Below are 12920 nucleotides of genomic sequence, written 5' to 3'. Positions count from 1 at the left end.
ATCCAAGGTCAGAACCAGGGCTCTGACCTTGGAACCCAGAAACCGCACTCCACTCCCCTTTCCCATTGTAGCTGGTATAGTTTTCTCCGTGCTGGCTACATCTCTGCACTTGGGAATGGAGTGTGGAGATGGGGTAAAGGGAGAGGTCCGGGTGGAGGGGAGGAGACCATGGAAGCTGCTTTATGCAGCTTCCTATTAGGTCTCCAGGCACCTTCCCTCGCCCTCCCTGAAGTCCTGGCTAGATGGGAAAAATTACCCAACTTGCCAAAATGCAGGGCAGCTGGAGCACGAAGGAGAGGATCCCCTCCATGCTCCAGCCGCCCTATACAGGATAGTTGACAGCCTCCATTTTCCAAGCCTGGAGATGATCTGGATAGGACTAGAACTAGTCAGAAAATTTGCATCTGTGTAATAGAAATAGTAGCGGTGATATTTTTTTGGTTACACATCTTAAATTCATGAGATCGCCTTCTGTATAGGCTGCCCCGGTCTCTACATTCTGAGCATGAAGCCTTGCTGACCATGCTGTGGTCTACTGACGTGCACTTGGCCATGGTGCTGAGAAGGGCCTTATCCATTATGGCACCACCATGTGGAATGAACTCCCCAATGAGATCAGGTGGGCTCCTAGAGTGGAGTGTTTCCACTGACAACTAAAGACATATTCGTTTGCCCAGGTGTTTTCCTGACCAGTAGCACTGTCAGCTACCCTTGGTTATTTTACTGAGATAATCTACTGTTTTATTACTGTTCTACCGTGTTTTATTATGATTTTACTTTGAAAATTGCTTTGGGATTTATTTATTTTAAATGAGAAGCCGTATAACTTTTTTTTCTGAAACAAAGAGATAAACAAATAATAAATGTGAGGGCAGACAGGTGTATTAATTTCCAGCCATTCTTCTTTGGCTGAGCCAGTGCTGCTGCTGGCACTTTAACGGCTCTGCACCATGTGAGCAGGACCAAATGCATGAATCCCTCTGGCTATGCCCACTGCTGGAAGACCGTGACCTGGATGCTGCCATCCATGCTTTGGTGACCTCCAGGTTGAACTACTATAATGATTAATATGTGGGGCTGCTTTTGAAGATTGTCTGGGAACTGCAGCTAGTACCATAGAATGCAAAGGCTTGCTTGTTAACGGAAGCAGAATGATATGCACATATACTTGCACTGCCTACCAGTTTGCTTCTAGAGCCAATTCAAAGTGTTTGTTTCTTATCTTTAAACTCCTCATAGCTTGGATCCTAGGTCTACTTCAGGGATAGGCAACACATGGCCTATAAGCTGCATGTAGTCCACCATGGCCACCCCCCCCACACACACACACTGCTACCCAAAAGTTTCTACTGCAGCTGGAAGTTGCCATGATGCCACAGAAATCTCATCAATTTTGCTTGGAACCAGGGAGCATGTACCTTGTTTTTCCAAGAAGAACTGGGCTCCTGATAGCCTGCCAAAAAGCTGTTTAGCGGGCTTTCAGGGGCCAATTCTGCTGGGAAACAAGGCACATACTCCCTGGGTGCCGTGTTTCCCACCCTGGGATTTCCGCAGTGGCACCAGCAACGTCCAGTGGCAGCAGGGGAAGGGTGCAGCTCCCAAAGTGTCCCAGGGGGCAATGTGCCCAAGAAATTGCCCACCCCTGATGTACTGGCACTTAAGAAGCTCTGCTCTGGCTTCTGCCTTATCAGAGTTGCTAGATTAGCTGCCATCAGGAGTAGCACCATTTCCTCACAGCTCTGATTCTGTGGAACTCCCTTTGAGAGAAATTTGTATAGTCTTCTCTCTGCTGGTCTCTTGAAGGCAGGTAAAAATGTTTCAGTTGGCCTTTGAAAATGGACATCTGGTTTACTTTGGATTTTCTTTCCTGCTCCGCCATTTTTTGTTTTTCACTGTGGTGATTCCTGTCAACTTTCAGGAGTTTTTAAAGTTTCTTTTGTGGTATGATTCTAACAGTTTTTATCGTTAATCCTGTAAACCTGTAAATCCTGTAAATATTGTTTTATGAACAGCAGTCTAGCAATATTTTAAACAAATGAACAAAACAAACTGCAACTGTTACCCAGGTGGGACTGGGCATGATAAAGAGACAGAAAAGACGTGTGCTATTGGCCTTGCTCACATGGTAGGAGCCTTTAGAGTTTCAGGAAAGTAACTCTCACTCATGGGGCATCTCTACACCAGCCTGCATTTAAAATGAGGCTTTCTGCTTCTGTTTTAAATGCAGGATCACAACGGACTCCCTTTACACGCGCTTCCTTTCCCTCCTCCTTCTCCCTGAATCTGAGTCTTTCATTATCTTTCATTGATCTCGCTCCTCTTCTTCCAGCTTTAACCCTTTTCACAGAGGAAACTGAAGTGGAACACAATGGGGTAATTTGATATTTCATTATCTGCTATCTATTTAAAAACGGAACAAAGGGCATTTAGTGCAGGACACGCCCTGGAGGGACACCGCGTCATGTAAAGAGCCCGCAAACTTCCATGAAAGAGCAATCTCAATCGCAGGATAAAAGCTCCGTGTGAAGGAGCCCATAGAAGGCACCTCATTTAACTAGAGTTTGGATGACAACTTCAACTCAGCTTATGATGAAGAAAGACAGAAAGCATTGAAAGGTTTTGAATAAACAGCAGTTCAGGTCAGTTTAGACTTGCTTTGTGATGCATTGTCCAGGCTACCTCTATTTGGTAAATTGGTGTGAAGTATTATTATTACTGTTGTTGTTTAAAGATGGGTAAATTAGAATTTAGAATTAGAATTTTCAAAAATATCCTTCCTTCACTAAAAGGCGGTGATTAGACTAAGGACTACAACTCTACACTTTATAATATTGTCCCCATATGTGCAGCAGAAGCAGGATGTAAAGCCACACATTTGACGGATGAGCAGATAGGAAAGGATCTGTTCACTGGATATATAAAATACAATAAAAGGAGAAAAAGGAAGTTTCTTATCTCTCTGAAAAAACTGGAGACTCAAAAATAACGAAACCATCCTTATATTGAATGATTTGACAGTATATTCCAGGGTACATTTTATCATGTAAAAACATCAATAAATATATGCAACTCTATGCACTGATGTATTTACAATATTTATATACCTTATATACCACCTAATAATGACAGTTCTCTGAGTGGTTTACAGTAAACATTCAAAACATAAAAAGGAACAAGATGTAAACATAAAATCAAACACAGAATAAAACCAGCAGTAGAAGAGCTGAACAATAAGAGCATAGTTCAGCTTCTTCCTGATTTTTCTAAAACTCAGTGGTTGCCACTCTTTTGATAGTGATTTTGCTCAGTGTTTATTTATGTTTCATTAGACTGGACACAGGATTTGACTAGTGACTAATTGATCAGTTGAAAATGCTTAGATCAGGAGATCAATTTTATCACATCTGAAAGGAGCCAGCAAAATAATGTTGTTAAGATGTGAACATTATAAGCTTAGGAAAACAAATTCCTTTTCTGTACTCTTAGTAAAACTGCAGTGAAAAACTCGGGGTGGGAGGTGGGGAGAGGGGAATTAATCACCATACAATTAAACTCTTCAGGTTTAAGTCACTTCACTTGGAATTGCTGCCCTTTGGACAGTTGGTCTTACCTTCTTACGCACCTGTTGTTCTTTGGCAGAATGAGCTTTCACATGTTTTCGGAGGGAACTTGGATCAGTGTAGCGCTTGGAGCACCCAGGAATCTGACAAGCATATGGTTTCTGTAAACATGTGGAGAGGAAAGGAGAAAAAAGAGATAACATGGAAAGGATGTCTGTTTTGGAAAAATTCCCCTTAAGGTATGAACTGTTATGTACAGAACATGAAACATTTAGGGACTGTTGGGGGATGCGCAGACATATTGTAAGGCCCCTAGTTGCCTTCTCAGCTTGAAAACGCTGGTTGTTATATACTATAACAGTATATAAGAGCCAGATATACATCCAGATCTGCTGCAGCAATGGCTTTTATTCTCAACTCAGTCCAAATGCATAAACTACTTTACACATCTGGGCACTCAGTGTTTATGGATAAGGTGAACTGGATGAAACTTCAATGAGAAGAACTACATCAGATCTTGAAAATGCTACGATGCTTGAACTTTTTACCAGAGACTAAGTGGTATTGTACACATCCATTCTTTACACTAATTTTAAGAGGCATTTCCTTTGTCCACAATAGACAAAAACTGTATAGTATTGTAGACATGCCCTGTGCAATCCCAGAAGTGATCACATCAGCAACCCCAGAGGTATGACCCAGCCCCTAGAGCTCCATTCAGTAAACGTACTTCCCAGATCATACCAGCCCCACTTTATTTGGAAACATGCTTTCTTCTGTACTACCTTGCACAAATTGGTGCCTTTTATTATCTTTTTAAAAATATATTATTCCTTCCTCTGCTGACAGTTCTGGCATTATGATGCCAGATCTGGCTCACTACTGCTTTATATGTTTGTCATCTTCCAATCTAGATAACTGAGCTCACATACCAGAGGTTTAGGATGGTTAGACAAGATGAACGTAAAGCATCTTCCAGTGCAGTTTTACAAACTTGCAATTGGCCCTTATGCTCTACAGAAAAGCTATGTCCCTTTTTTCTGACAACATTAAATAATTCTGGATTACAACATCAATAGTAAATCTTGCCAACACTGGAAAAGCAGTCAACTTATCTCTTCTTTAAAAGGTAGATTCCAATCCAGTTTCCAGGATGGCCCTAGACCTAACTCTAACCTAATAATCTGTTATTCGATCAAACCAGCACATTCTAACAGGTCTTTGTAATTATTTACAGATTCCCGTTTCAGAGAAGATAAATGACAGATTGACCTGCATTTGGAATCCCAAATCACTTCCACATGCATTCAATAAGAACTAAGCAGTCCATATAAATCCTTTTTCTTTGTAGGTGCCTCCAGAGGAATAAGTAGTCCTGCTCCTTGTACCAGCAGGAAATTTCCAAAGGAATAATAAGATCATTCACCAGCTCAAGGCTCCAAAGGCTAACCCGATATGTACCCAGAAACTTACATATGAAAGTCAATTTATTGAAAGCGCCTGGAACACACAGAGAACCGAAATTTGAGGAAGGATGATGGAAACCATTAAACAATTCCTTAGTGGAATTAACTGGGCAGAGTATTTTCCCAGCTATGGTAACACATTATTAAGGATGGGGAAACTAGATCAGAAAAAGTCCATCCATACTAGTCCAAACCTTTTCAATCTCACTTTCACACAGGATTCTGTTACACAGCAGGCATATAAAAGGGATCAGAGTTTGCTTCATGAACTGCAGGTCTTCTGTTACATGCATTTGGAGCACTAACACCAGCATGCAAAACACATTCTAATTTATTACATCTATATTCAAAAAGCAAACACAAAACAAAGCACTACACAGCTGAAATTATGGGGAAATTAATGGGGTAAATTATATAAGCAAATGAGTCTTATGCAGATTGTGAGTACAGCAAAAACTTTAAAGAATGTTTAGAAAGGTAAACTGGAGTAGTGATAAAAAGTTAGTCAAAATTATTACTGTACCTTTTTGCTGATTAGAAATATTTCAGATAGTGAAGAGAGAGATGGGAGAAAAGGTAAAGAGAAAGAAAGAAACAAAGAAAGAAAGAAAAAAGAGAATAGAAAGTTAAGGGGCTCTTCTCAATAACACCCCATATAAAAAGATACGAAGACACAGAGGGCTGGTTGGCACAATCATCACAGCTTAAACAGCCCATGGGTTATTTGAAGGTTGTTTAACCCTCCAACAAGCCATGCCACCTGGGTTCAGATGACACAAAAAGCCAGTGATTATTCAAATTGTTCTGTAGCTTAAACAAGCCATTGTGGCTTGTTTAAGCTGTGGTGATCGTGAGAACTGGGTCACAGAGACTTGGTTCTGTGTATACCACAAAGTCTACAAAATAGTTTGTGTGAGCCAAGTTAGTCTGCCCCTCCCCATCATTCCACTTACATTAACATCAAGCCGTTAAACTTCAAAAAGGTGCATCCTATACGGCATATTAAGTTTCAAAAGAGCCACATTTTAGAAGTAATTACAAATTCAAATCTCTAAAGCTGACTTTCAAATAAATAAAACATTGTTATTGTAAGTGTGCTTGGGTTTGGAAAATGTGACTGACTGGCTTGTTTGTTTTTGGAAGGCATAATGTACATTACACATTCCTTAATGCTGCACTGTCTGAAATGTGTAGCTAGTTTAAAAGTAAATATCAATTAACCGCCAGGTTTCTGCCCCATAAACACCCAACCAAACATTAAACCGCATATTCACCTCTTTCAAAAAGACAAAGGAAGGACTCTTGCTGTTATTCTTTATGAGCTTTGGATCAGGAATTTAGGTGACCTAAAGAGTCTGCTTTGCATTCATGGGTTGGTTGACTGTAATAGAGCCTAACATGACCTGGGCAATATAGGAAAATAGCCATTATCCAAACTCTACTCACCTAAAAAACACACACGTAGAAATGTTCATTGAGTATCCTGGGTGGCTTGGTCCATGTTGATGTATCCCTGTTTACATCGCCCCTGTTTATCTCAGTTTCTCACTATCCCAGAGGCTTTACAAACGCTATGGACTATCTGAATTAATGAGGTTTTACTACAGCACTGAAAATGTTCAAGTATAGGAGAGACAGATGGAATAATGCATTCCATCACTCAAAGCAATAAGAGGCCATAAAAACTAGGGGAAGAAAATGAAGTAATAATAATAATACAAATGTATATTTCACTCTATACCAGAGCGCATTCCAATTAATCCCAAAACATACAACACAATAATATAAACGAAGTTCAATAATTACGTATTAAATAAACTACTAATCAAAATTTTAACTACTTACAACCAACCAATTAAAACAACTAACAAATTTAAAACCCAATTACAAACTGATTGTTCTTCACTCCATACACCAACGCCTATGGCTCTGTCTCAAACAAATAAGTTTTCAAGCCTCGTTTAAATTTGTCCAACTCTGGTTCCACATGGAGGTATAAAGGGAAAGAATTCCACAATCGTGGGGCAAGATGAGAAAATGGCCAGAGCCTAGTGTTTGCCACCTTAGTCCAAGGAACCACCAAAAGTCCAGAATCTGCAGAGTTCTCCTAAGAGAAGCATGCCACACAAACAACTCCACCAAATAACTGGGAAGGGAAAGACTCGGGGCCTTAAAAGTCAAGACAAGGAGTTTAAAATGTGCCCTTGCCCTGACAGGCAACCAATGCAATGCCCTGCAATAGTGGGAAACATGGGAATAACGAGGCAAATTCAATACAGCACGCACAGCACTGTTCTGTACTAGAATAAGAGGAAGGAAGACCTGCCAGGGGACTATTACAGTGATCCAGGCAGGAAACAACCAGAGCATGAACAAGAAGCCCTGCCATCTTGGGGGTCAGGAAATGGTGGATACTGTTCACAAGATGAAAACTACATACCCTGGCTGTTGCATTCACATAGCAGCGAAGCGACAGCCGATCATCTACCAGAGCCCCGAGATTCATGGCTTCCAAGATAGGGGTCACCTGACAGCCCTGGAGGAGAAGGGGAGAAACACTCAAGGGACCGGCAGGATGATCAGGACAAAAAACCAAGACTTCTGTCTTGTCCATATTCAACTTTAACCGATGGGAGGATATCCACGACGAGATGTCTAAAAGGCAACTCATCAAGGAGGTCCAGACCTCAGTATTCAGCTCAGGATAAGACTGGTACACCTGAGTGTCATCAGCATAAATATGACAGCATAAAACCAAGCTAGAAATAAGCATACCCAAGGGAAGTGTATAAAGAGAAAAAAGAACAGGGCCCAATACCGAATCCTGTGGGACACCAACAGTGAGGGGAAAAGAATGAGAAGTTCTAGAACTCGGGGAAAGTAAGAAAGAACGATTTGACAAATAAGAAGAAAATCAACAAATAGCATTACCAGAAACACCCAAAGATACTAACTGTGATGATAAATCAAGCAGCATCAGCACTGAAGAATGGTGCTGAGCCTTGGCCACCAGAATATCATTCAAAACTCAAGAGAGCGCCATCTCCATTGAATGTCATGCCCTAAATCCAGATCAGTGAAGTCATAACGAGCCAAATAAGGGGCCAACTGAGAGAGGGCAACTCTTTTTAGTACTTTGGACAAAAAAGGAAGGAGAGATACCGGTCAGTAATTAGCACATACAAGAGGATCAAGGAAAGGTTTTTTTCAACAAAGGACAGACAAAGGCATGCTTATAAGAAGCTGAAAAATCACCAGTGGTAAGCGAACAATTCACAAGGCCGGTCAAAGAAGGCAAAAGAGAAGTACCTAAAACAGAATAAAGAAAAGAAGGAAAAGGATCACTAGGGGCTTAATTAGAGGGGAAGCAGAAACAATTGCCGTACCAAGTAACGATGAACATAACGTAATATAAAGCAGGATCTTTGACTTTAAAAAACTGGGGCCATTACTTGTGAAGTCCAGTTTTAGTTGGGATTGGGAGCCCTGTCGCCTATTACATTTTTAGATATCACTTGGCAGATAATTGCCTGACAAAACATATTCATCTCTATCCTTCCATGCTCGTTGGCTAATAAGCAGCAACAGCATCCTCTAGCAAAGGTAGGAAAGCTGGTGTCCTTTAAATGTTTTAAGACTACAACTCCCATAGGCTCCAGACAGCATGGTTAATGGTCAGGAATGATGGGAATCATAGTCCAAAACATCTGGAGGGCACCAGGTTGCCTGCCCCTGTTCTATAGAGTCAAGCTGATTAGAGGAAGTAATATAGGGACATAAGAAGCTGCCTTATACTGAGTCAGACCATAGGTCCATCTAGCCCAGTATTCTTGATACTGCTTGGCAGCAGCTCTCCAGGGTTTCAGGCAGCAGTTTTTCCTGCCCTTCCTGGAGATGCCAAGGATTGAACCTGGGACCTTCTGAATGCAAAGTATGTGCTCTACTACACAAAGCTACCCCCAACCCCTGCCATCAAAGACTGCCATTCATTCAGCTCTTCATTTGTTAAACAAATGAAGGATTGGTGAGTGAATGGTTGGGTGGTTCACAGAGAAGGAGGAATCTATGTAGGTATTCAAAAAGTGTTAAGTTTGTAATGATTTGTAACTAACTGTGATTTATGTTTGAATTGTGGGCTTGTACTTCCAATGATTATGGCCAAATCATGGAAGATTTATATAAAATGTTCACATTCCCAAGGGTGACACGTCACATAGACAACAGCCAAGATCTCAATATACAGAGAAAGATTTCCAAAAACACATACATCCAACCCGCCCAGTCACTGAGGACATTGGAGAGCTTGCTCCTGGTGGTTCCACATGGACCTATGGCCCAGCTGGAGTCCACCAGGGGAAGAGCCTTCAGTGTGGTGGCCCCCTTTCTTTGGAACTCCCTGCCCCCAAAGGTCAGGCAGGTACCAATACTGTGTGGATCCTGGCACTTCCTGAAAACAACACCGTTCCAGAAGGCAGTCTTTAATTGACCAGTCACTGTTTCTATTGGCATTCTGTGTGTGTGTTTTTTTAAAGCATGATTTTAAGGTGGTGTTTTAATCTTTTTATTCTTTTACTGTTTTATCTTTTGTGTCCACCACTCCGAAATCTGTTTTAGATATGGAGCGGTATACAAATGTTATAAATAAATAAATACACGTTCATTCAGATTAAGTCACATTAACTGCATAGCAAAGCAACATTAAAGCAAACTTTAGTGATCCACTGGTGTCATCCATTTACATATGGTAGCTGTTGTGATAGCATTTTAGCCTAGTAACAATAATACCATTGCTGCTGTGACACCAGTGACTTTTCTGCAAATATCTGGAGTGAAATTGTAATACACAATTCCTTATTGTGCCAGACATACATACATCATAAGAGCAGCAATATCATGGGAAGAAAATTACTACAGCTCACTTCTATAGTAACCCAGTACCTTCCAGTTTGGAATACTGCAATGCGTTATACATGGAACTGTCTTTGAAGATGGCTGGGAAGGTTCCATGAACGCAAAACACAGCTGCCAGAATTTTAACTGGGCCACTTTGTTCAGACTGTATCTCGGCAGTTTTAGGAGAATTTCTTCAATGGCTGCTGTTATACTTCTGAGCTCAATTCAAAATGCTGATGCTTCCGGTCCAAAGTATCCGAAGAAGCATCTCCTGTTGTATCAGCCTGCCTGCACTTTAAGGTCATGTCCCAAAGCCTTCCTCTGAGTGCTCCTTTATTGAAAGTGAAATTGAGGTCAATTAAAGAGAGGGCTTTTTTGGCTGTGATACCGCAGTTGCGGAACGCCCTCCCCAAGGAGAAGTGTCTGCCACCAAGACTGTTATGTTTTAGGCACTAGGCTAATACTAAACAAAACAAAAACAAATTCACCAAGGCATTTCAAACATTGCTGCTGGCTCTGTTATATACTGTGTGCAAATATTTTTCTATTTATTGGATTTTAAATGTTTAATTAATGTAAACTGCCCTGGAATCAATTCTAATGAAGAGTGGTGTATAATTCCTAATAAATAAAACAAAACACATGCAGAACCTCTGGATACTAATATTTGCTCCCTTTTCTTTTGCATAACAGCACAAGGGAAAACGTTGATGTTTATTCTCCTCTTTCTTCTCCCACTGGAGATTCCTAAAATGCCACATTTAAGTGAAGGAGGCCAGCACTGGTTTCAGAAAAAGCTCCACTACGAAGGCTGCACAGCATACAGCATGGTATAGAATAACGTCATGCTTACAGTATCCAGGTGTGTTCGTTGATGCTTAGCCCGGTCGCTCGAGTTGCTGAAAGCTTTCTGGCAGCCAGGATGTTGACAAAGATAAGGCTTCTCACCCGTGTGACTCCGCAGGTGGATCTTAAGGTTTTCAAGTCGAGAAAATGCTTTGTTGCACCCTTCAAACTGCAATAAAGCCACAAAAAACCTCTGTAAAGCTTTATTAAATAAACCATATCCTGCTATAATGAATACAGTGTTTGAAAAAACAATCCAAACTGGACATGCATGCAACAAATCAACCAGAATTCAGAACATCTGCTGAAGTTTATGGATGAAACACATTTTGCTCTGCTGTTTTAATCCATCACTATGCACGGCAAATGGAGTTAGTATTACTGTATTGTCGTATGCACAGTGTTAAGGCTTCAAGATATGGTTTAAGTAAAGGAGCTTAAGCATTAAGAAAGAACAAGTGTTCAGCTTAGGGAGGGCTCTATTCAACATTATGAACAACATGAAGCATTGGCATAAGAGCTACTGTAGGGATCAGACAGACAGCTGCCATGCACAGAGAAACTACTTAAGTATTTCGAATGATGAAACATTGCAGAGCAAAAAAGAAAAACCTGGGACACAGAGAAAAACATGGCTCCCTATATCACCCTAGCCAAATACAAAAATCAAGAGCAATCTCCCACACCCATGCACTACCCCCAAATTAATACAGATTGTAAAAACTCATGTCTCATGGCCAGTATGATCACCATCACCTCCACAATCACATATACACTGGGGGTGGGAGGGAACAGCCATTTAACTAGAGTGTTTCTCAACATAATATGCTATCAAAAGGTCATTGGTATAATTAATATTTCAAAAAAATATTATTCATTACCCCATAACAACACAACTTGTTCTCTCTCTCTACTGGTTTAATCACGCAAAAAATACCCAAGGAAGCATCAGCAGGTACGCTGGGAAAATGTGGCACATGAGCAAAAAGCAGTCCTATACTCACATTATGCTGAGACTGAAGATATGCCGCCATTATGCAGGCAGAATGGCTACCGTATCTAATGTGTGCTCATCCCAGGAGGGAAAACCACACAAGTAGAAAATACAAAAACAGCATAAAACGGAAGACACATGAACAATGTCCCTGGTGTCTCGACACACACGGGGAGCCATGGACACACATTGACAATGGATTCTCCAGTAGCTCACTGTGTAGGGGTTTGGGAACCAGGGGGAAGAGGGCAATAGACCCCTATTCACCATTTGCATCTAGTCATGTCAGGGGCAAAATAGAGGGAGTTCCTCGGCTCAACCAGTGCAGCAATTATGGGGCATTTGTCATCCCACCTGCCATGCAGCCTCCATACCCAATCATAGACACCAGGAGCATTGGGCGGAACAGCTAATGTCTTAAATAATGGAAGCCCCAGGTTTGAATCCTGGGTACAACCCCACACTAGGAAAGTGGGGAGCCTCCCCCCCCCGGTACATCTGAGACAATCAGCAAGAGCACTGCACAGACTGATGGTTCAGCCCCTGCGTGAACCAACCAGCCCCTTTCGACCACTTCTCCCCTGGCAGCCCATGTGACCAATCCACCCTATGGATAGCATCCTAGTAGGCCTCATTGCTCCTTCCCCTGCATCATATCTTCCCTCTCCACTCACAACTGACTTCCTCATACACCTTGGCAGCAGCACCCATCCCACTTGCGCACCCTGCAAAGCCTTCCCCCTCACCATCCAGGGAACCGGAGTGAGCAGAGAGAGGAGGGGCAGCAGTCCCTGACCCCAGCATGCTCTCTGCCTGTCTGCTCATTCCCCTGAGGACAGCTGAAGCCAGACCCTACTAAGGTGGTGGGAAAGGATCGCTATCAATCACCCCCTAGCAACCAAGAAGCAACACACATGGCAATGTCACAGTTTTATTGATCAGTATCCGGGATGGAGGAGATCCTGAAAGGGAAAGAGGGTGAGAGGAGACATGACAGAGGTGTACAAAATTAGGCATGGTGTGGAGAATATGGATAGGGAGATGTTGTTCTCCCTCTCTCTCAATACTTGAACCTGGGATCATCCCATGAAGCTGATTGGTGGGAGATTCAGGACAGATAAAAGGAAGGACTTCTTCACACAGCACATAGTTAAACTATGG

General features: G+C 41.8%; 1 protein-coding gene across 2 annotated transcripts in view; it reads right to left on the bottom strand.

Moving 5' to 3' along the window:
• The window catches only part of GLIS1 (GLIS family zinc finger 1), a 317137-nt gene that overhangs the window by 54266 nt on the left and 249951 nt on the right, over positions 1 to 12920 (bottom strand). For both annotated transcript variants that reach the window (XM_084852470.1, XM_084852469.1), the window contains exons 5-6: positions 10773 to 10934; positions 3611 to 3721 (exon numbers count right to left, since the gene is read on the bottom strand). In XM_084852470.1, coding sequence (XP_084708596.1) covers positions 3611 to 3721; positions 10773 to 10934 — 273 coding nt within the window. The remainder of the gene's footprint in view (positions 1 to 3610; positions 3722 to 10772; positions 10935 to 12920) is intronic.

Source organism: Heloderma suspectum, chromosome 4 (assembly GCF_057233095.1).
Source record: "Heloderma suspectum isolate Gila_16-S chromosome 4, 16-S_ref, whole genome shotgun sequence".
In the NCBI taxonomy this organism is placed as follows: Eukaryota; Metazoa; Chordata; class Lepidosauria; order Squamata; family Helodermatidae; genus Heloderma; species Heloderma suspectum.
Note: the sequence above shows the minus strand (reverse complement) of the source record. Positions and strands in the feature narration are given on the sequence as shown.